The 23,718-nt window shown below is 43.3% G+C and overlaps 1 protein-coding gene across 12 annotated transcripts in view; it reads right to left on the reverse strand.

Moving 5' to 3' along the window:
• Arpp21 (cAMP regulated phosphoprotein 21) overlaps positions 1–23,718 on the reverse strand; it is a 159,812-nt gene that overhangs the window by 97,290 nt on the left and 38,804 nt on the right. For 11 of the 12 annotated variants that reach the window (XR_007591226.1, XR_007591227.1, XR_007591225.1 and 8 more), the window contains exons 2-9: positions 18,310–18,490; positions 16,473–16,636; positions 15,608–15,649; positions 14,824–14,913; positions 10,351–10,495; positions 8,936–9,014; positions 8,262–8,321; positions 7,432–7,572 (exon numbers count right to left, since the gene is read on the reverse strand). Coding sequence is in view for 9 of the 12 variants with exons in the window: in XM_050139640.1 (XP_049995597.1) it covers positions 7,432–7,572; positions 8,262–8,321; positions 8,936–9,014; positions 10,351–10,495; positions 14,824–14,913; positions 15,608–15,649; positions 16,473–16,598 (683 nt within the window). In the remaining 3 variants the exon portion in view is untranslated. Of the gene's footprint in view, positions 1–7,431; positions 7,573–8,261; positions 8,322–8,935; positions 9,015–10,350; positions 10,496–12,484; positions 14,282–14,823; positions 14,914–15,607; positions 15,650–16,472; positions 16,637–18,309; positions 18,491–23,718 lie in introns of those variants that run through there. The other variant, XM_050139642.1, reaches the window with a different exon arrangement.

Consider the following 23,718-nt stretch of genomic DNA (forward strand, 5'->3'; position numbering starts at 1 on the left):
TGTGTTCCATTCATAAGTCTCCTGGTTCTACTGAGAACAATGCAGTTTCAGGCATCTGATCTCTGGGTTCTAGTCAGATGATTGTTAGCACCATCCTTATGAAAAGATAACAGCAGATTCACCATGTTTAGAAATGGCAGGGTACTAACCAAGCACTCCGAGATGTATTTAAATAGATGGACACCTGGTCCTCTGCAGAGGCCTCAAATAAACGTGGGCTCCACATGCTGCCAGTGTGCTCACAGTGCCCCTTACAGCTCTAAACCAAGGACAGGAACTCATGTACGTGGGAGGAAGCCCATGTTTGCTCCTTGTTTCATTTTGCTTCAGTGGAAACACAGTCACCTGGAGGGTATGAAACTCCCCATTGCGGACACCCCAAGCCCCCCAAGTTAAGATTCAGAGCTTCAGGGCACTCAGCAGAGCGTGTAGTCCTTCATCTATGTCCAAGCTCTCTGTCCTGGGTCAGTGCCCTGAGAGGGTGCAAGGCCCAGCATCCCGTGGCTAGTACGCTAATGACCCTTCTCTTCAGGGATTCTTAGCAAAGACCCTTCATCTCGTGTATGTCACCTTCTAGAGAAGCTTCCTCTAGCTGGAACAGGCTTTGTTGTTCATGATTTCCTGAACGGATGTCTTAGTTGATTGTGTTTTCTGAAGCTGTCACTCCACACCACATACCCCAAGAATCATGGGGTTGAATCCTAAGTACTTAATTCTCTTTTTGTTTGTAGTGCTTGGCTTTGTGCTTGAGACAGGGGCTTAGACTCAAACTTATCTTGTAACCAGACTGGTATGAAGCTCACTATGTACCCAAGGCTGCTGCAAGCTCATGGAAATCCTCCCCATGACTCGCAGTATCCTTTGGACCACTGCCTCTGTCTTCTGGTTTGTGGAGAGAGAAAGTACAGTTGTCCCATGCATTTGCTCTTGCCATGCTCTGATCTGCACTCCTAACGGTAGGGAATTTGAGGCAAGGGGAGTGGGTGGATGTAAAATGAAATAGAAATTGCTGAAGAGATGACAACCTTTTAACAGGAAAATTATCAGAGACAAGTTAAAAGTTGATCTTCAGTATGCAAAGATATCCAGGTATGCACTGGTAATAATTACACTGTTTGTGGGAAGTAAGTAGATGATTACCAGTCTTCAAATGGTCAACTCCAGATCTATATTCTTTCTCTGGGATAAAGAAAGGGAGTAGGAGATAAAGCAAGTGGGGAGGGGGAACCTCCATAAAAAGAACAATGAAAATCTTTGTGCTAAATGTAGAAAAATAATTGAGAGAAAATGAAGATCCAAGAGACAAAGAAAAGCTTCTAACATAACAGGCACATTATTTTTAAGATAGAAAAACTTAACAAAAATCACTTTCAGAGTTTTAATTTCTTCCTAAATGTCCAAAAGGCAACATTAATATGGAATGGAGTCTCATGCTTCTGAACCCAGCTACATAAGAAACTGAGGCAGGAGCTCACACACTCAAGCCCATCTTGGTCCCCATAGTGAGATCTAGTCTGAAGACAAAAATAACACTACAAAGAAGGAAAGAGACTGGAAATGAGGGTCGTCACTCACGAGCAGAGCTCTTACCTAGCAAACAGGAGACTCCAGGCTCCATCTCAAACATCAGAGAAGAATAAAAGCAACATTCTAGAGAACAAGAGCATTACAAAGTCTTTGGTGGCAGCTGAGCAGCACAGACTCTAATATCTGCATCATGGATCTTCAGTGCGGGACATCGCCAAATCTGACAGTCACCCAGAAGTCCAATAGTGGGAGATACAAAGTGCTGGAAATAATTTGTGTTGCTGTCAAAATTCAGCAACAATGGAACAGGACAGGGAATAGAACCAATGGAATGTGAAAAAGAAAGAATAACAACAACTACAAAACCATAGAGCCTTATCTCAGACACAGAAATTGCGTTCTTTTTAGCAAAAGCCAGACGATTACAATGGTAGGCCTCCCTAGCCATTAAGACCCAGCTGATGGACCAAAAGTGTGCCTAGAGGCAATTGGTCACATATGCTCACCTGTCCTTTCTTTGGTTAGTTCTGAGACCTAGAAAACCTGCAACACTACAGGCCAAGATTATTTTATATATTCTTCAATGTGCCTAGGTTAACTCTAATGGCACTGCCATCTTGGACTATCTCTTACCAGAACTCCATGATAACGCCACACTTTCCCTAGGTATTCTAACTCTAGCCCTACAACCTGGTGATGGGAACATTTGGGCAAGCCTTTCTATCCCTGTCACTATCCCTATCTTGAACTCATCCTACTTGTTAACACCAGACTGACTTTCCTAAAGCCTCAACTTCCCTACCCACACTCCTTTTCTCAAGCCTGAAGGACTCCCTATCCTCAAGGTCCCCCTTTATATACCATTCTGGTGGGTCTCCCAGGGATGTTATGTGAAGGAAAGAATCATTACAAAGTCCTCAGCCTGGAGGTCAGAGTTGGACTCCTGTTGGCAGTGGTTAAAGCGAAACCTTGGGTGACTCCTTCTCTCCCTCACAGTGGACTTCCTCTCCCCTCTAGGCACTAGTGTGACCTTTAACATAGTCTTTTCATAGATGGTTATAAGGACTAGATGTTACCATCTCTGCAGAAAGCTCGGCTCTTTGTCACTGCACAATAAATGAAGAGTATTAGCATAAACTTGTTTAGATCCAATAGATGGAGTCGCTCTTCCCTGCATTTACTCGACTGCTGATTCCCCTTCGTTTTTGTCTACTGCTCCAGGGCATTGAAAACACAGTTTATTTACTGCAAAGCCATATGTTCCCTGGGCATCTCAAATGCATTGAAAGTATTAATACAAAACTTCTAGCAACTTGACTCCAATTCTCTCCATCTTGTTTTCTTGTTTCCCATGGAGCTGAAGCTCCTATGCATCTGATGAGAATCTAAGACTATGGGGGGGGGGTGTAAGAAAACAGTAAATAAATTCATCTTCTGTACTAACATTATTGATAAACATGCCCCATGGTTGTTCTCCTTCAATGAGCCACACATGTTAGTAGTGGCAAACCAGAACAATATAGCAGGGACTATCAAATTATAGAAAAATTCTGATGTTCACTTTTAAGAACAAGGAAGTCTTCAAAAATATCTTTAAAATAACAGCTCTCGTTCCTATTTCTTATCAGACAACAAGGGAATGAAAAGGTTGTAAATCCCCCATCTAATCCGGGAACACATCTTGAGTGCTTGGCTCAATAGTTGAGATGGTTTGGCTTGAAATAATCATCACATTGTACACACTGTTTAGACCTTAGTCCTGCTAATTGTTCTTTCTCTATAGACCCCAAACTGAGCGCTCCTTGGAGAAGTAGAGGTGATAATAAACATAAGCCATGAATTAAAGTGTAGGGTACAGTGAGTATATAGTAAGCGCCAAGGTTCTAAGTAGGAGTTCTAAGTTCACTCGGGAGTCTATCCTGAGATCAAGTCTTTCCGTCATGGGGGAGTTAACGGGTGATCACTGAGGATAGGACAGAGGGCGGCAGACAGATGCCATTCATCTTCACATGTGGTACTTAGGGATTGTACCTTATGACCTAAGTACTCTCAATCTCCCCTAGAACTGTTTTCTTTCTGTGAAGAATTTAGCAGTCTCAAGCCACTGTCTGGAACATCTTAAACCACTCCTTGTCCAGAGAGCCAAGGCAGAAGGAAGCTGCTGACACTCTGTTGCAGCTGAGACCATGGTGGCAATCTGTTACAGGAGCACCTTACAAAACGATAAGGAGTCAGTGAAGAAAACTAAGCACCAAACTAACAAGAATGCTTTTCTCTGGGTGGGTGGTGGTGTGTGCCTTTAATCTCAGCACTTGGGGGTGAGGCAACCAGATCTCTGTGAGTTCAAGGTCAGCCTGGACTACAGAGCTAGTTCTAGGACAGCCAGGGCTACACAAAGAAACCCTGTCTAAAAACAAAACAAAACAAAACAAAAAAGAAGAAAGGAAGGAAGGAAGGAGGGAGAAAAAGAAAGGAAGGAAGGAAGGAAGAAAAGAAGGAATGAAGAAAAGAAGAAAGAAAAGTGTTTCTCTCCCTTAACTTTTAGTTCATTTCCATCCTCCACCTAAACATTTTGCATTTTGGACCCGTTCTCCTAAACCACAATAACAATTAAAATGCATATTATCAGGGATTTGCATGGGAGCAACAGAAACCTGCACACACTGGGAAAGTACTCCTTGAGCACAGCTCTTACTGTGAGCCATCCCAGCTCTCTCCTCTCCCTTTTACAAATTAACATATTTCAATCCAACAATATGTCAGTCAAATTAGCCTGACTCTGATTGGCTATCAGTTGCTCTGGTGAGGCAACTCTTCCAAGGTTCCCCCAAACCCCAAATAAATAGTGATGGAAACCATCAAGGTACCTAGATCTTCCGCTCAGTGCTATGAAGAGGATGATCCATTTCTACCTTCAAATCCAGTAGGCAGCTAGAGCACACACACACATTCTCATAAAAGAGCAGTCTTTGCTAGCACCGCTAACATGATGCATGTCTTGAAAATTGCAGTGTGCTACTATTTGGAGGAGCATTTGTTTCGTCCTCTTTCCTTTTTGTTCCTTTTCTGAAGAGGTAGCCATTTCCCCTCAAGCTCAGCCACTAGCACCCTTCCCCTTAAGAGCCACTTAAATGACTGAGGGTTAGAAACATGGCGGTTGGAATGGAGCCAGAGAGTTTAATGCTCCAGCTCATGCCTAGAAACTCCACAGTTTATAGTGGAACTAGGTGTGACTTGACTCACGGAAGGATGATAGACAGTGGGAAGGAAGATGGGTGATCAGATAGGATATTTTGGTGCGATCAAAAGTAGTCACTAAACATTTAAGAGGTGCTCTCTAGCCACGCTCACTGTGCACTCTCCTGAAGGTTAGGAGCATGTGCAGTTTATTTAACAATGTCCCAGGAAAAAAAACAAAGCTGGAAGCTTAGCGGTTAACAGGGTATGTTACTTTTGCAGTGGAGCCAGGTTCAGTTCCCAGAACCCATATTGGGCAGCTCACAACTGTCTGTAACTCTAGGTCTACAGAGATCTGGTGCCGTTTCTGGACTCCATGGCAACTGCACTCATGTGGTACACATAGATAGATGCTCATGCACATGCACGCACACACACACACACACACACACACACACACACACACACACACAGTAAGACTTCCTAAAGGTGACCAAGACTAGTGCTTCTCTGGAAGAGAAAGCGTTTAGTGGTCAGATTTCCAGTAGTCGGAGAAGGAAGACATTAGAGGATCATGGAAACACAAGGATGCAAAAGAATTCCAAAGTTTCTGGAGTCCTGGAGACATTCTAGATGTGCTCTGCGCCTGCAAGGAGCTGAATTGTGACTAACCTGATAAAGAAACTGAATTTTAAAATTTTAATTGTATGTAAATTTAAATGTAGACAGTATGTGGAGCTACCACAGTAAAAAAAAAAACAAAAAAGCAACTTTGCTAAATATCTCTCAGGAATAGTCACATAAGCTCAATATCCCCAGCAACCGGTGTATAAACATGAACTGATATCCAAGACCACAAAACTGTAAAACCACTGCAACCATTATCTACAAGTTGCAAATCTATCAGGCTTAATCTGCTCCATCTATGCACCAATCCACATTTCCCGTGGCCTCAGAGTCAAATCCAACGGACTGATTAAAAGAGGAAGTCAACCATTTCTGTCTTGCTCTCAGTGAGTCTGTTCCTGTGTTATGATACCCACAAGCCACAAGAAAAGCTAGAATGGGGAGTGAAGAAACATAATCAATACACCCAAATCAGCTCTGATGGAGAGCGGAGATGTGGTGGCTTAAAGAAAAGTGGCCTTGGCTTCCCATGACAGTCAAAACAGGAGGCACCAGTGTCAACAATCAGATGCAGGGCAAAGCTGCTAAAGTTTGAGATGTGTTTTGCCAGCACAGTAAAAAGCAAGTGCAGCACCCAATATTTCTGAAGCTTCAAGGGCTCTTAAACATTATCCACTTCAAACTGTTCTACGGATGTATAAGCAATTTGAAACTCAGGGTAAAACAGCTAAGCACTCAGTGTCCCCGAGATAATCGAGATAATCGCCACACTTGGTCTCAGCTCCTTACTCTGGGCTCCTCCTCCCAACTGTCTCTCTGCCTCTGCTGAGATCAGGCAGAGCTTGGAAGAGATAAGGAGGCTTGAGGCCACCCTGCTTGCCCTACCCCGTGGTGAACAGAAAATAAAGAATGGTTTAACCAACTGTGAGAGCACGGTTCAACACAAAAGTGTCCTGCCCTCACATCCAGACACAAAGGCCATGTGACTCACAGGTCACCAAATGACTCTAAGGAAGAAAGTTATTTTTAAAAAAGATGGTTCACCATTTTGTTTTCTGAGGATGCCACGCCTTTTGCTAAAGAAGTAGCTTAAGCTCTATTCAAAACCTACATGGGTGCAAAGGAGACAGTTGCAAGGGTCAAGGCAAATGATATCTCCTATTGCTATGTTCTCCATGACTCAGTGGGACAGGAGAACGATGCAGAGATGAAAGGCAGTGATTGTCTGGAGGAAAACCAAGGACTTGGGGCTAACACTTAGGTATCTATCAAGCTCAAACCTTGAGCAGGGGGAGAAACCGAGGTGACGAGGAGCAATGCAGGAGACTGGGTTGTCCCCCCCCCTCCCCTGGGAGGCAGGACAGGGTTTAGAAGCAAGGTTTTATCTCCCATTCAGAGCTTTTGCCAAACAGAGTGTGTCTCCACATCAGAAAAAGAGGAAAGAAAAGGGCAAGTGTCCCTCTGTCTCTGTGTGTTGTAGTTTTATAAACCCTATGCTTTGCCCAGCCCTCCCTCTCCTCTCTCTTCTCTCTCCTCTCCCTCACCCTCCATTTCTGTTTGACCAAATCACGCCTAGATAGGGCTCTGCTCAAACTCATGACCTTCCTGGCTCCCTCTTCAGGGTGCTGGGATCACAGGCTGATACCACCAAGCCTGGCTTTGCGGGAAGTGTTTATTTATCTACTTACTTACTTAGGTTTTATCCATTTGCAGTACTGGGAATCTAATAAACTTTGTGTGTGGCAATTCAAATCCTCTACCACTGAGGTATATTCCCAGCCCAATGCCTGTTGTTTTTGTCTGAATGCTATTTTTGAAGTAGAATTCCATAGCATTTTGTGTATATCATCATGGGATGCTAACAGAAAGAAGAAAATCAAAACCAGAAATGAGTTCACTTCACTACCTGGACTCTACACACTTCCCTGGTTCTCATGCAGTCTTCTACTGATCTATGCCACCCCACCGCTGCAAGGGCAGAAAGATAACCAGCGCTGCACATATTAAATGTTACATACTTTGAAATGCATGCTGTGCTCTTATAAGCCAATCCCTGATGGAAAAAGAAAACACCAAGCAAACTTCCAATATGGGACTTACATTCTGGTGCTGCTCGTCTTGTTGATGATGACAGATTTTCCAGTTTGATCCACGTTGTGATCCAGTCCAAAGTAGGCCGCCACCCGATGGACCAGCATCCTCTGATACGATGACATCTGGGGGAACTTTTTATAGTGGTTGCTGGAACGGGATTACAGGGGGAATGAAACTGGCGTCTCCGTTTCGTGTCTGTAGCATGTTTTACAGGCATTTCCACACCGCTGTCTCCCTTATCCAGAAACTCTTGCCGCCTTTCATTCCGGCATCACCGGACGCCCTCTCTCACAGACAAATTTCTACTTTCACAGATTTATTGATCAGGCTGAGCTAGGCTTTGCTGTTTCGCAGCCACACATTCGTCTTGTCTGTTGAAAAGTGGTCTGGTTTAGTTCATGATACCTTATCAACAGAGGCAGGCAGAGGACAAGCTACATGACATAGCAGAGATTGCAGATGTCTATCTGGAGATGTCTCATTACCCAGTTTACACCAAACACAGCACAATTATTTGCAGGCATAACTGACTGCAGACAGCTGGAGCCCATTAAAAAACTATAATAAAAATGAAAAGGGTCGCTTCTCATTACGACTCCTCCATGCTAATCAGTGTCCCTCTGTTTATGGCCATTTTGTCACAAAGTTAACAGGCAGGGACACGCATGATCCAAGCAATGACCACTCCAAAATGCTGTGCCCTCTCCATTTTGCACACCAAGACTCTCGTGAACTGATGTTTTTATCTACCCACAACTCTCTCCGGCATGATTCATTAACTCAGATACTGAACTAAGACATGTCATCAAATTAGCTAGCATCGCCATTGAACATACTTGCTGTCACCAATGAAATCAATCATTTCCTGCTCCATTTTCAAGAGTATCATCCTGTCCCTGAAAAATAAATGTTCAAAGGAAAGGTCTCATGTACTTTTCAGACTCCAAAGGGCGAAACAGTTTATCAAATGCAAGGGGAAGAAGAGAAGACCTGTATCTGATTCAGCTTCAGATGCTGTCAACTCCTTGGCTTGCACGCCATGATTTTGAATTTAGGATTTTGCTCTCATCTCACTTTCTAAGTATTTGGTGCTGTTAAATGGTATCATTTTAATGATAATTATGATGTAAATTTTTGAATAATAAACATACAACTGCTAAAAACTTCAAGTCAAAAGAAACTGGGATGAAGCAAAGCTGAAGTATTGATTATCCAGGAATATGTACCTGCACTGAGGTATAATTGATTGATGCAATATTGATCATTTTCTTTCTCTTCTTTTTCCTTTCCTTGGGGTTGGGGAAGTAGAGCTGCACACTCTAACTTATGCAATGGGTAGTTATGTAAATATTACAGTCAGCCATCCACTGGGAGAGAAAGCTCAGGGGAGCTACCAGAGGAGGCCATTTGTGTATTATGCTTGATTTCTTAGAGGTGTTTTGATCAATCACCTTACAATATTCTATCTGAACCCCCTGTCCCCAGATAAGGGGCCTGTGGCACCATTTACCTGGAATTGTTCTTCAGAGTGTTGATCAGAAACTCATGCAAGTCTATGCCTGTAGAGTCCGTATACTCTTGGCTGCAATCTGAAACAAAGAGCAGGATGGCGATGAGTTGTCGGGGTTGATGACGGGGACACAGGAGTGGGAAAGGGTTTGGAACCTTTCTGATTTCCCTCCTACTCAGGTACAGTTTAAAGGAAGCTCCCGGTGTGAAAATACTTGCTGCCTGGCAGGGTAAGGTCAGAATGAAAGTGAGATTTGAGGGTTGGGATTCTCTTGACTGTGGGAAGACCCTAATGTCAGAGGAGGGGAAGTGTGCACACTGCTGGTGGTGGAGTGTCAAATACCACGTGTTCTCACTGTGCTGAAAATCAGCAGGGCACTGCCTCCACATGACAGGTACATCCAACCCACAGAGACCTCAAGAGCTTGCGATCCCCTGGCAACCTTTTCTGTTAAAATGGAGCAGTTAAAAATATAAAGCTTCTATTATAAACTATCTAAATATTAATCAGTACAAAATGGGGCAGGGGATAAATATTTTCAAGTCTTTCTGGTCTCCATGTGATGGATAAATTCAGGTTTGTACAACCATTTTAGAAAGTTTAATCTCTTTCTTCTTATACCCCATAAGCTTGAGGTTTGCATCCAGACCCCAAGCTAACCATTTGAAGCAGGAATATGTTTGTAGGGCATACCATTTAGAGTAGCTGCCATTTCTAGGCTGGTGGGATTCCCTGAGCTGTCTCCAGCCCGACTCTCTTCATTACAGTAGACTTATGTCTACTTTGCGCAATTAGAAGGATTCCAGCACTCTGAAAGTCCTCTACTGCAGGCCTAAGACTTTAGAAGGAATGGTGCTTTTTTTTCCAAATAGAGATATGAGTTTTGTTTACAAATGAAACAACAGAAACAGTGTACAGACACAGAGAGCAAAGTCCTCTGCGCCAGGGAGGCTGCTGACTACACACCCATGTGTGGCTTACTGTGGGAAGGTGTCGAGGTCCTTGCTGTCTGTCTCCTGAGATAAGAGTGAGAGTCGAAATGTAAAACTGTGCCTCACCATTGTTAGCTAATCCAAGTCAGTTGTCAATGAACCTGAATGCAAGAGCAGATTTGATTTCCCCTTTTCCCTCCGCTTGTCACGGAGAACAGGAGATTCAAAAGTGAATTCAAAGAAAGAAGTGATGCTAAAAATAACATCTCTAGCTACACAAATAAGGGAGCAGGGACAAAAAACCCAAAAAACAATGAGGTTCTTTTTTCCCTTTTTCTTTTCTTTTCTTTTACACATACAGGACCATTCGGGAAAATAGGTGCAGAATGCCCCGGGGGTGGAAAGACGTGTTCAGTTTGCAATGTCTTCCAGCTGTACTTGTGCCCCAATTAAGCAAGGTAATGAAATGATGTTCAAGTTCACCTTTTGATAACATTCTGATCTTGGATTTCTCAGAGGGTTTATCTCTGTTTTTATCCTTTTCTTTTTCTTTCTCAGAATCATCCTTCCTAGATTTATCCTCCTCTTGCAGGCTGGGGAAACTGGAAAGCTGTAAATGAATGGATTCCTGTGGGGGAAAAATATAATAATTTAGGGCCAGACGTAACCGCCTCTGCTTGGATTCCATTTTGCACAGAGGTTAGTAGGCATTGAAAAATGAGAGCCAGGTATGGATTCCCGTTTCTTAAGTGGTTAACAACAATTGAGCCTGTCAGAGTCAAAGAACACTTGCTCTTTAAGGTGAACTAAAATCCAGGAGTCAGTGGGAGGTTAGAAGACACATCTAGTGCTCAACTTTGCCTCATGAATATTAACTTTAATCAAACTAAACTTCTGTAGAACACAACTCTTATTTTCTCTACAAGTTTAATTTTAAACATGTAGGGGGAAACATTCCTTTATCTGCTCATATTGAAACCACTGTCATCTCTAAAAAAGGCTTCTCCAATTCCCTTCCAGAGTTCCTTATAAGGAGAAATGTGCACAGAGACAGACAGGTTCTAGTAGTCATAATCACAGTTAGAATCGAGGGAAAGAATGCACTCAACAGCCAGCTTACAGGAGAAAGCCTGTCGTGGAGCCAGGTCAAGGAGGGTGCACGTGCTATGGAAAACCCAACTCTGATGCTGTGAGCATCCCAGGTCTGATGTCATGGGCATTGCTTACTAATGTCATTCATACTTTGTTATAATTCAGAGTCACGGAAAGCATTGCCTTTTAGAAAATGGAGTGAGTCCTGCTTTGTTTTCATAAGTTCTCTATAAATCTACGTTTGGGTCAACTTAGTTACTGTTAATTTTTTCCCAGACAGATCCTCATAATCAGCTGCTAAGTACGGATGCAGTGTTGAGCTGCATCTACTATTGTAGTCGCTTACTTTATTATTTATTTATTTATTTATTTATTTATTTTTTCTGGGAACAGTTCCGTTTGTGTTGATTGACACGAAGTAGCCATTACTTTGAAAGCACATTTGCTTCTTTGAAGCAGAATGCTCCAAATGATGTTTGGTTGGGCTTTGAGTTCCTGGAAAGCGTTTGCGACAGGAGTTATGATGAACTGGGGAGGATGAGGCCAGGCTATGTATATGTGAGAAATCTGCCCAGGGGCACTGCTTCGTTATGTGGGCAGGGGTGGGCAATGTTCCCAGTGAGGAAGAATGTTTCTCACAGAACACTTTCTGCAACACTGGCCTGCAACACCTGTGACACTGGCCTTTAACAGTGCCCAGCTTGGGATTCAGAGTGGCACTGGTCAAATCTGGCTAACTGAATAAGCACATAGTAGCATTCCTCACAGCGAGCTGTAAGCTTTGTGAGGGACCCCATTGGAAATGATAGCTTGAGGGAAGTCACCATGGTGGCAAGAGGAAAAAACAGAAACAAAAAGATCTCTAACCCCCACAATACAGAAGGTGAGATAAAACACGCCACCGCCATGCATTTTTAACTAAGCTGGGACTTCTGACTCCCAGAAGTTTATTCTGTGGGTGGATATATGCAGGATATGCAAATCAGAGTGAGGTTCTACCATAGTCGTTCTTTGCATGATGAGGGACAGAATTGTGGCAATCCAGGAGGGTTCAAGTAGGACCTAGGGTCTTGATTTTACTTTTACTCTTTCAGGAAATCCCTGTAACATTGCCTGCTGAGATGTGTCTCAGGAGGGGATGGGAAGAGTCAGTCCATCAGTAGACTCGGGGACAAGCTGTGAACACGTGAGTCAGGAGAGACTCCTTCTTCAGAACTCTTGGAACCATTCATCCATCTCTAAGTTGGAAGCTAAAACTCACCATGTTGGCAATATATTCCACACATAAAAACAGAGGCCAAAGACATCCACTGTAGAAAAAGGGCACAAATCGGTGCTTTGTGTTGACAATTGCTACACTCAGGATTAAAAAAATATATTTTCTACACATAAATATACAGTATGGTGTAGAAAGAACACACAAAAAGTGCTGTAGAGTTGGTAAAAAACAATCTGTTATTTTTTAATATTTTTATTGATATGCTCAATATTAAAATACAAGTGTTAATAAATACATTGGTACAGGATAAGTTTATACCCAACAACAGTAAAAGAATGATTCAAGTTGCAGAAACACACTGGTCAGTAAATAATATAACATTGGAAAAGCACGCTTCCTTTAACTCAAAGACAGACTGAACCATCCATCAGGTGTGGGGCTGAGATCAAGTAATACAGGGAACGAGAGTTTTCCCCACACGAGAAAATGAAGGCAGTTTTCCAAATACTGTGAATATACAAACATGGGGGAAGCGATACATTCCATGTACTGTATACTTCTGTGGGAGTCAGTCCGCACATTTTCTAAGAGTCCAGTGGTATCTACTGAAGGCAATATATATAAACTCCAAGAAGGGACCACTTGCTTATATATGTGTCTGTTTGTTTTCTACCAACCCCATATCTCCGCCACTCTTTGGCTAGCCAACAGAAAGCTCGAGGACCCTAGCTCCCTCCTTCTACACTAGTCCTGTTTTCTGGGTTCAGAACCAGCAGGAACAAAGCACCGTTTGCACTCGCTGTGTGGAAGTACCTAGATCTGCCTCTGGAATGGGTGCTATGATGCAGGTGACCCCTACCAAAACTCCTCCTGTTCCTTGTTAAAGGAGACAAAGAACAGATGATGTCTACAGAGGCTGGCCTCCTTTGCCTGGCGTTAGAAGTGAGGGATAACTGGGCCATTACTTCTCCCAGAGTCTACAGGGTTTCACGCAAACCATATGCCGTACACTAGAAGCCATCAATCCACATCGATAGTACAAGGCATGATATTCATAACATTCCACCTTTTCCACCGCCATTAATAATAGAAGCACACAGAAAATGCTGAAGAAAAGCCACATGTTTCTCAGAGCCCAAATTTAAAAGAAAAAAAAAAGGCTATATACGAAACACAATAATGGCTACTGAATGACAGCTTGCTTGTGCCTCTCCACATGAGTGGCATGTTAAGAAAATGAGACTAGAAAAGAAAACACTCTTAGGACAAAATCTATAAGGAATTTGTTTTTTGGTTCTTTAAAAGAAGGTGCTCTCCATGTTCTCTGTGTCAGTAAAGAGAATGCAGAGGATTTCAATTAAAGTGAGAAGGGAGGAGGGGATGAAAGAGAAGCCAAACAAACCCAAACAAAAGCTAATGATTTTGTAATCAATTTTTCCTCCCTTGGGCTCTTAGGCAGATCATCTGACTTTTGTCTTGACTGCCTTTGCCTCTGATAAAATAAGAAAAATATTCTGCATCAAGACTGTGTTTTTCAGAAGTAAACATAATGGCTAAAAGGCAAAAAAAAAAAAAAAAAAAAAAAAAAAGCAAGCTATGAAGGGCTCCATTTGCTCACGAAGAGTTTTCCTGGACTTTTAAGTTTTGGGCGCCAACTCATCTTGCAGAAAGGAGCAAAGGTAAGGATGACACAGAGACTAATTAGTATCAAATTCACCACCAGCTCAGATGCTTTTCTGGAACATTTTGCAGTATTCATCCAAAAATAAAATTTAAAAAACTCTCTCAAAAGGCCATAAGGGTATTTCTCCAACACCTAGGGCACCTTAGCCACTGTTTCTTAAGTCTCATAGGAGCCAACAGTTGTGTGGGATTTTTTGTTTGTTTGCTTGTTTTTGTAGGCAGGTTCATTTGGGCAGCTGAGAGGTAAGTTGTTTCCCTAAAGACAGGGTGCTTGGGGGTATATTTGGTTCAGCCTTATCAAGAGAGAGCCTTGGTGGACTTCCAGTACTATTGTGCCCACTTATATCTTTTTTTTTTTTTTTAGTTAAGTTTTAACCTAAATTCTTTTGAGTTTCTTTCCATTTGCAGTTTTCAGAGAGTCTGGAAAAAAAAAAAACAAATGCAATATCCTCTGTTACACATTTAAACTAGTTGTGTATGGGGGCGGATGGGTGTGAATGTGGGTGGGGGTATATTTGCATATTTGTGGGAGGCACACGGGGTGTATGGGTACATGTACACGTGGATTTGGAGGACGACCTCGTCTCCTCTGGTGCCATCTACCACTTTCTTTTTCTTTGTTTGAGACCTGGGGTTCACTGACTAGACCCTAGGCTGGCTGGCCCTTGAACCCCAGGAACCAATCTGCCTGACTCGACTTCCATCGTACTGAGAGAACAAACCATGGCCAGCTTTTTAAGTGCATTCTGGGGGTTGAACTTAGGCTCACATCCTTATGGGACAAGCAGTTTACTTGCTAGGTTATGGACCCAGCTCCAAACTTCTAACTATGGGATGAAGCAAGGAAATGCTTTCTCCAATTCCTATTCTCTTCCCTAAAACATGGTTTAGTGTCAAATGAGCAATTGGCCATTCACACAGAGATCGAGTCATGCAAGTCCTTCTCAAAGCAGACTTTATACCTGATCTTGATGACTGTCCCCTCCAGGTCTAGCAGAAGACTCTTCGCAGACAGCCAGGCTTCTGGTGAGCTTCCCTTTGCCTGCTCCTGACTGGGGATTGAGGAAGGCAGGTAAAAAACAGAAAACATTCTCAGACTGTCAAAGGATGGGTACCACAGTGGAACAAATATTTCCAAATCAGGTTTCTCAGAGCAGGATCTAAAGTGCTGCGTGATTCTGTGTGCAACGGGCCAAGAGAGAATCCGAAAGCCCTTGCCAAAGAGGGAAGACAAACTTATGCAACAATTTTTCACTCTCTTGACCCATGTGTGTGATGGGTGAATGGCTATCATTTTGTGAAAATATCAGAAGAAACACTCCACAATGAATTTCCATTAAAATTAAATTAGAAAGTTCTGCTAAGGAGGTGCTCCAAGCACTGAGACACTCTCCAGTTACTTCTAGGTAGAAATCACTTAGAAGATTGAAATGTCCACTCTAAATTTACCTTCAAACAAACAAACAAAAACTCCTGTGTAAAGCAGCACTGCAGCCTTCAGTGTTAAAAATACAAAAGAAAAACAAAAACAAACAAAAAATTAGAAATTATTAGAATGCTACGGGAGTTCAGGTCGTAAACAAGAAGCACTTGTATCAGAAAAAAAGGTTGAGGGTCACAACCACGTTGTAACCAACAGCCAGGACCCACCGCAGCCTGGCTGTGGGGCACACCTGCGGCTTGGATGGGAAATGTGTGATTTACTGGAACTGGTAGTGACTCTCTTGGGAAGCTGAAGATCCCTACCTTGGATTTTCTTCTCTCTTGGTTCTGAGCCGCCAGTCGCCGCTGCATGGTAGAAACAGAAGAAAGCAAACAGTCAATAATGGAGCTCTCCTCAGTGGAGGCAAAGGTATTCTGACCACCACCAGGAAGGACACCCTCCTGGCCAAAGTCCCAAATTTTGACATCGTCATTTATAGTTCTTTCTCCTCAGAGCAAACACTGGAGAGAAGAGAAGACAGTCTGGCTGATGGATCGTTATGTGATCATTGACCTTTGAGGAGATTGGCTCATGGAAAATGCTAACACATTGGTAAATCAGTTAAAAGAAAATCTGTACCATTTACAAGCTCAGTTGACCTTCCCCGAACCAGCGCTTTCTCTTTGTAATTCACTTCCTGTTTAATCCTGCTTCTCCCCTGCTTCTTCCAGCTGCTGAAAGCACCCACTCCTCCCCCCAGTCCCTTCTAGTGTCCTGACTCTTCAGCTGGGGACTCTCGAGGTTAGACTGGTCTGATAAGATCCAAACCTAAACATGTCTGTGGTGAATAGAATACACGACTTTGACATTTCTCAGCTATGAGCTATGTCTCTGTCTTTCCATGAGGCAGGGAATCTAAAGAGCATTACACACACAGCTTGAGGTAGTCTAGTGAGGGGTAGTGGGCTCCTGTATGCAGATTCAGTAATTAAATATGTTCCTTTGAATTTTAGTTTTCATTTCTAAATGCATCTTGTGGCTTCATTTAAAAACAACAAAACAAACAAGCAAACACAATTGGATGAGGATTTGCCCATTGATCTCCTGAATCCTGGTCTACTAAATTCCTAAAGCAGTTTTAGATGCTTCCTAGAGGTGAAAAGCTGAGGACAAGCCCCCCTGGCTCACCTGAAGTTCCAGCTTCTCTTCCTCATCCAGACTTTCCGATTTGAGGATGCCATTTTCCGGGGCAGACTCTGGCTCAGTCCGCCCTTCCTCCACTATGGTTGGGTTCAGTTCTCCTTGCTCAGACATTCTCCCAGATGCAAGTTAAAACAACGAGGTTTTAGGTCCTAAAAGGTTAGACGGTGTCAGAAAACAGTATCAGTTTGCAAAGGAAGCCTTGCCAATTATTCTTGAGCTCTCTTGCGTCCCCCTGCGAATTCACAGGCAGAGGTGCAGGCCAGCATCCCTGCCAACTTGCCAAGCTCAGGAGGATCGAGCAAGGCAACATCAAGCAGCAAATGTACACACCGGAGGCAGTTACGTCAGCTCAGCCTTAGCCCCTTTATGCACACACCGGTGCATATGCAGGCACCTTCTGTGAAAGGGAAGCAACTAATCTTAGCTGAGACACGTGGCTCCCACCCAACTCTTAGTCCCCACATTCTGCTACAGAGGGAAAGAAGGAAATGGGGATAGTCCCCCCGTGCGTCAACAAGTGACCTCTAACTTCTGAGTCAAGAGGTCCTACTGGTGAAGGTGGTACCTCAGATATGATTCAGAAAGTCATTTATAAGTTTTCAACCATGGAAACACCCCCTAGGAACAAGGAACACTGTCTTCTGGACAAATAAGGGAACAAAACTCAGATGGAAAGGTTATGATTTCCTGTACACCTGGGATCTGCTTTTGACCATGAACCTTCCAGGGTCAGCTCACTCAGACTTCAAATTAACAACCGACAAAAACAGCAGCAACCACCTCTCCTTAGGACCCTGCCAGGTTTTTTCACTACAAGCTCCGGAGGAGCCCCCTGCAAAGGCAGGGGGACTAAGGACTATGGCTGTCACCCTCTGCCACTCTGCCCTCCCAGAGCACTGCTCTATACACAGGAAGTGGCTTTTTAGACTTTAATTCCATTATTGTATCCCCCCCCCCCCCCCCGCCTACCCTAAAAATCTCTGGCACATCTCTCCCTCTGACCTGCTCACAAATTTGCTTATTCACTTCCTTTTCACTTCTTAAAGTATGAAAAAATGAAGGGAGGCAAAAGGGACAAGGAAAGAAAGGAAAAAGTGAGAGGGAGAAAAGGAAGGGAAGAAGGGAGGAGAGGGGGCAGGATTTGGGCAGCCGCCGCTTAGAAAGTCCTGTGTTTCACAGACTTCCCCAGTCCAGTCCAGAGGTAACTGTGGGGTCCAGAGGTAACTGGCATAGAACAGCTTATGCTCCCATAGCTCTGTGAGTGTGGTTGTATTAGCATTTGGTAACTTTATTTTCTGCTGGAAGCAGGAGACAAATGAAGACCATGGCAAATTCAATTGCTAATTTGCTAAAACCCACCCTGACAGAGCAGATGGCATGTAACAAAACATTTCAAGCACATGGACCTATTTGGCAGAGGATTGTGGGATTGCAGAAGGAAAAGTTTCTATAAAGGAGGCAGAGTTTTGAGCTGGTTAGCTTGCTGATTTTAAGTCTGGAGAAGTTTTAGGATCTGCCACCTTTGGGCAAATTTCCTCCATCTCAGCCGCACCCAGCATGTGTGCTTAACAAAATAAAAGTTTCATTTTCCCATTGGTGAACAGCTCGCTTTCTCTGAACAGAAGACAAAGAACTTCTGTTGCCCCAAATCAATTTTTGGAGTGCTTCAGTTAAAAAAAAAAATTAAAGAGTGAGCAAACAGCGCTCTGATTTTCAAAACTCCAAGCCCAGGGGCTCCCCGGAAAAACGGGTCCCCACTCTGAGGTGGCATGTGGTGAACGGCTCTATGCAACAGGAGCCCCCACCGCTGCTTTACCTTTACCTTTCACACGGAATTCCAGCGGGAGATCTGGACGAATGACGGCCGGCCGGCTTCTGTCGTTCTGCCCCGGGAGAATCCACACAAGTGATCAGAGGTAACTGCCGTCCCATGTCCCCATCAGCAATCCAGAATGTGCATCTCCGGGCAGTTCCCTTACACAGTCTGACACATGGCCGACAACCTGAAAAAGGAGCAAGAGTCAGTCATCCTGGCAACAGCCGGGCAGGCGGCAGGCGGGAGAGGCACGCAATAAGTAAGACTGGGTTTCTAACACTAATGACCGGCTTCCAGCAAATCCCTCTCCCAGCTTGCTCCAGCTCCACCTGGCCCAAGCTGCCGGCTTCTTCTCCAATGAAGGCTACAGCCGGCTGTTCAAGTCAGAGCGGCACCCACGCAAGGAGCTAAAATTAACAACTGAATTATGCACCGAAGATTACTCACTTCAATTTTAACCTTTTTTAGTGAAATCTCGCACTTTGCATTTAAAAAAAAAAAAAAAACAAGTTTGTGTGTTTGCCTGAATGAGAATCAAAGTCATCTACATGCTAAAGGTTTGTCCTTTTTGTTTCTAAATGGAAACCTTCGTCTAAGTTATAGGTGGATGGGGCATGCTTTAATTCCGCGAGTCCCTCTGCGAGAGGTAACTTCACGCAGTGTGTTCAGGCTTTGTTTTAACGAGGCCTTGTCTCTAAAGTTTCAAAGCGAGAACTTTTGCGCTGGCACAGCTGAGAGAGCGCCTTCCATTCGCGCTGACAGTTGCAAAGCATCCCTAACATCCAGGCTTCATGGTGAACAACCTCTCCACTTCCTCCCTTCCCTCCCCACCAGGACCGCTCTGCCAGCTGAGCCTTGCCTGTGACAGCAAAGAATCGCTGTCGCAGCAAGCCGCGGATTGGCACACTCCAAGCCCCTGGTGAACAAATCCACGCTCTAACGTACACTTTCTTTTCGCGCAACTCCTACAGGAGCAGCCGCGCAGACAGCTTGAATACAAACAGCGAGTAGGGGGCTCCTGATGGCCTTTGCCAAAAAGCAAACCACAGCCCAAACTCTCAGCCTCCTGTGGGGCGGGGTACACCCGCTGACTCCAGCAGCAGACACGCCCCTTGGGTCCTAAGGCCTGTGAAAACACAAGCTGCAGCCAGCTACTGCACCAAAGGCTAGAAACCCTTTCTTCTTGCCATCTCCTCCCCACTAGCTTAGATGAGCCTGGCTGGTTCCTTTCAGGTTTGGCAATGGTGCTGTTAATAGCATATTGGGTTACAAAGCCATTTGTTGTGCAGCGGGGAACAACTGTTGAAAATACTACTAAGCATCCCATCAATAATTTCTGATTTATACATCTTTTCTACCAATGGATAATTGGGTTTAAAAATGTACACCTTTTGTTAGAAACCATATAGCTATTGGGATAAGCAAACACACATCCCCCACAAAATAAATCACTAATTGAGATTCATTTTTTTAAAATTTTTCTATTCTGACTTCTTGTACCATAGCTACTATGACAGATGCCCAATTGTAATTTAATAAAAAACTAAGAAATGGTCAATTCGCTTGCAAACCCATTATCTAGAACAAACACTCCTGTTAGATAAAGTGACCAAGTGCTTTTTATGTGTGTATTGCTTTCCTCTTCCCAAAGCGAATGAAATCACTGTGAATTATTCCCAGCCTTTGCTCCTTTCCCTGCCCCTCGCAGTTGTACAGGGGTACTGAATGCAGCAGGCAGATGACAATGGCACTTCAAAGCCAAGCCTCAGATACCCGTCCTGGCTCCAGTAGGAGGATGTAAGATATCATCTTTCCCAAGAAGACGGAACAAAGTCATACTCACGTAACTACCCGAGAGCTAGCAGCCTGGGTCTCTGTGTGTGCGTAATTTCCAGGACGTGTTTTGAAATAGAACTGAACTCGAAAGTCAGCGAGGTATTATTCTTACACGGCTGAATCATGAAGCCATCATCTCCCAAGATAAAAGGGAATATGGGCAGATGGGAGTGAGCAGAGAGGAGCATATGGATCGCAAATATTTTTGTAGCTGATTAAAATTGTTCTCTTTGCTGAGGAAGCAATGCCAGGAATCCAGCCCTACGCCAGCTTTCTGTTCGCCAAACCAACCCCACCCCTGCGCTGCCATTTCATGCCGATCGGGTCCAAGGTCTCTCAGTTTTATCGAGAGCCAAAACTATATTTAACAAATATATTTTTCTTGGCAAAACTTTGTTAATAAATTTTACCATCAAATTTTAATTTACATAATAAAAGGACAGAAATGGCTATATTATATAATATATGCAGTGTGTATATGTATGCATATATATTACATAGAGATAATACACTCTTTTATTGCCATTATTATTGTTACTTTACATTGAATAACTTTCGTGTGAATGTGCATAGATGGGCAAGCATGTGCCATAGCACTCGAGGGGCAGTCAGAGGACAACTTGTTGGTGTTGAGTCCCTCCTTCCACTGTGTGTGAGGTGGGCACTGAGCTCAGGGCACTAGAATTGCCACAAGCACCTTTATCCGCTGAGTCATCTCAGAGCCCCAGAAATACAATTTTAATCAAGAGTTTGGAAGTATTTCTTAGCAGAACTCATCAGTATAATGAATCTACGGGAAGCTGACACAATGCTCTCAACTATTCTATACAGAAAACATCAAATAAAATGAGGATCATTTCACATTGTCTTAATGCTGCTTTCTTAGGTCCTATACTGCCTTTAGAATAAAAAAATGATAGCATATGGAATTAAAAGGGGGAAAAGAGGTGAAGAGAATAATATAACTCAAGGCATATGTATATTATGTATTTTATCCCTACCAACAAATCGTACAGGTCCTGTTGTATGTCTCTATGTGTTACATACACTAATCCCGGCAGAGCCATGGAGAAGTGGATAGGCCTTCTCAGGGTCTTTCTAAACGGGAAGTTGAATTCTATCTACAAGTTGAGATGCTCCCTTCATTAGTCACCCCTTTCAATATGCGAAAAATTAACACACAGATGACTAACCCGATGCTAAATTAGTGTAAGTGTTTTATGACAAGACAGCACCGTCAAGTGACACAAGCGGTGCCTCCCACAGGCTGTTTTTCAGTAGGCCCCAGATCTGCAAAGGAAAACTGCTTGCATGTTGAAGTGACAGCGGTGACTTGATGGTTTCCTCTGGAAGGTGCAAACACGGGCCAACTAAATACGAAGCAGTCTCCAGATGCTCGCTTGGTTAAAGCTTATGAAGAATTTTTGGCATTTCAGATTAAGTTTAAAGAAGGTTAAATTTGGAATGAGAGACCTTCAAAAATGAGAGTAATGATACTGTAATATATATATATATATATGTATCTTTAGAATCTTCTCAAAGTTGAAAAAAAAAGTGGAACTGTCCCATAAGTTTAATAATTATCACACAAATTTCACTTCCCACAGATAAATCTAAGTTCTAATAGATATGTGAGAGGCACTGGACCAGGAAATTTACCCTTTAGTCAAATGGTTTTTGTTTGTTTGTTTGTTTTGTTGTGTTTTAGGGTTGTTTTGTTGTTGTTGCTGAGCCAAACACAGCAAATATTTTAAGAAAATTAAGCTTGCATACAAATGAGAAAATTGGCAAAACATTTTGGAAAATAAATTTAGGAGAATACTTCTACATTAGGAAATGTTCTACAAATATCCTTTTTGCAAGGATTTATTTTATTACATGTTATTGTTTTTTGTTGTTGCTGTATTTCCGAGACAGGGTTTCCCTGTGTAGCTTTGGAGTCTGTCCTGGAACTCACCCTATAGACCAGACTGGCCTTGAACTCACAGAGATCTGCCTGCCCCTGCCTCCCAAGTGCTAGAATTAAAGGCATGAGCCACCACCACCACCTGCTACATGAATCTATGCTTTATTAAGTTTTTCATATGACATCATAAGTGTATATCTATGTCCACGTGTGGCTATGTTCACCTAACAGACAAAGGAGTCGATGCCAAAGCTTTGGAGACTAAAATGGAGCCCCATGAGCACACGGATGACTTTTTAAAAAATGAGGGAGATGTGTTGTCAACGAAGTCACCTGGGGGTAGCGGGAGACAAGTATGGGGACTTTACTTCTTCACATAAAACAAGCCTTTATCAAGCTTCTATCACGTCCAGAGATAACCCTCAATGAGATGTGATATTCAGGTCAAATAAAGCAGCTTCCTTTGGAAACTTTATTGTGTTCCTTTTTGAATACACTATGGATAAACAGTAAACAAATAGCTATACATGCTGAAGAGCCAAGACAGATATTGCAAGCTCAAGAGGGAGAGCTGGCATCCTGCCTTTCAGTGTTTCCTCGGGCACCTGAGTGACAAACATGTACGGAACAGTTCTGGGATATAATCTTCTCTGACTTGGACGTGTAAATTATATCATTCTCATTATCATAGCCATCTTGTCCATGCGCTATGCAAGCTATGTTTTTTCTGACAACTTGATACAAACTAGAATCGTCTGGGAGGTGGGGATGTCAATTGTGGAATTGTCTTCATCAGGTTGACCTATAGGCAAATCTGTGAGGGACATTTTCTTGACTGTCCCGGCCCACTGTAGGTGTGGCACTCCCAACAGTGATCCTCAATTGCATCAGAAAGCCAGCCAAGCAAGCCACCAAGAAAAGCCAGTGAGCACTGGTCCTCCAAGCTCTGATTCACTTCCTGCCTTGAGTATCTGTCCTGCCTTCTCTTGATGATGGACTCTTACCTGTAAGCTGAAACAGACCCTTTCCTTCCCAGTTTGATATTGGCTAGTGTTTTATCCAAGCAATAGAAAGAAACTGGAGTGCACTCTTACCCAGCCATGGGAACCAAGCACTACTTCTGTTAAAAATAAAAAGGCCCCACAATTTCCTTCTCCTCCAAATCTGAAGAGTGCAAACTGTCAGGAATGGCAAACAGAGCTGGGTGGGGTGAAGCAATTGATTGGCAGTTTTGTTATATTGCGACCCAACTTTTTTTTAATTTTATTTAATAGTGTTTGTTTTAATTGCAGGTGAAGGGGGCTATCAGATGCAAACTTTTGAAACAAAACTGGAATCAATGGCCCTGCTCCTGAGATTCTGACAGGACTAAGGCTGAGTTCAGTGTGACTGACAGATTACTGTCTAGTTCAAAGATTTTTCAAGTGGCCTCAACTTCCATCCTCGTTACTTTCGTTTTCTGTTTGTTCATTTCTTTGTTTATATGTATGTGTTAAAGTACATGCCATGGCACCTGTGTGTGGAGGTCAGAGGACAGCCTTAGGGAATGAGCACCCCCTTCTGCCATATCTATTCTGGGATTCAAACTGAGGTCGGTAAGACTTGGCAGCAAGCACCTTTCCAAGCTGAGCCATGCCCCTGGCCTGGTCACGCTGTGTATGTTACAGCATTCT

This window comes from Alexandromys fortis, unplaced genomic scaffold (genome assembly GCF_014885135.2).
Source record: "Alexandromys fortis isolate MF-2015 unplaced genomic scaffold, M_Fortis_MF-2015_v1.1 scaffold_36, whole genome shotgun sequence".
NCBI classification, from domain to species: domain Eukaryota; kingdom Metazoa; phylum Chordata; class Mammalia; order Rodentia; family Cricetidae; genus Alexandromys; species Alexandromys fortis.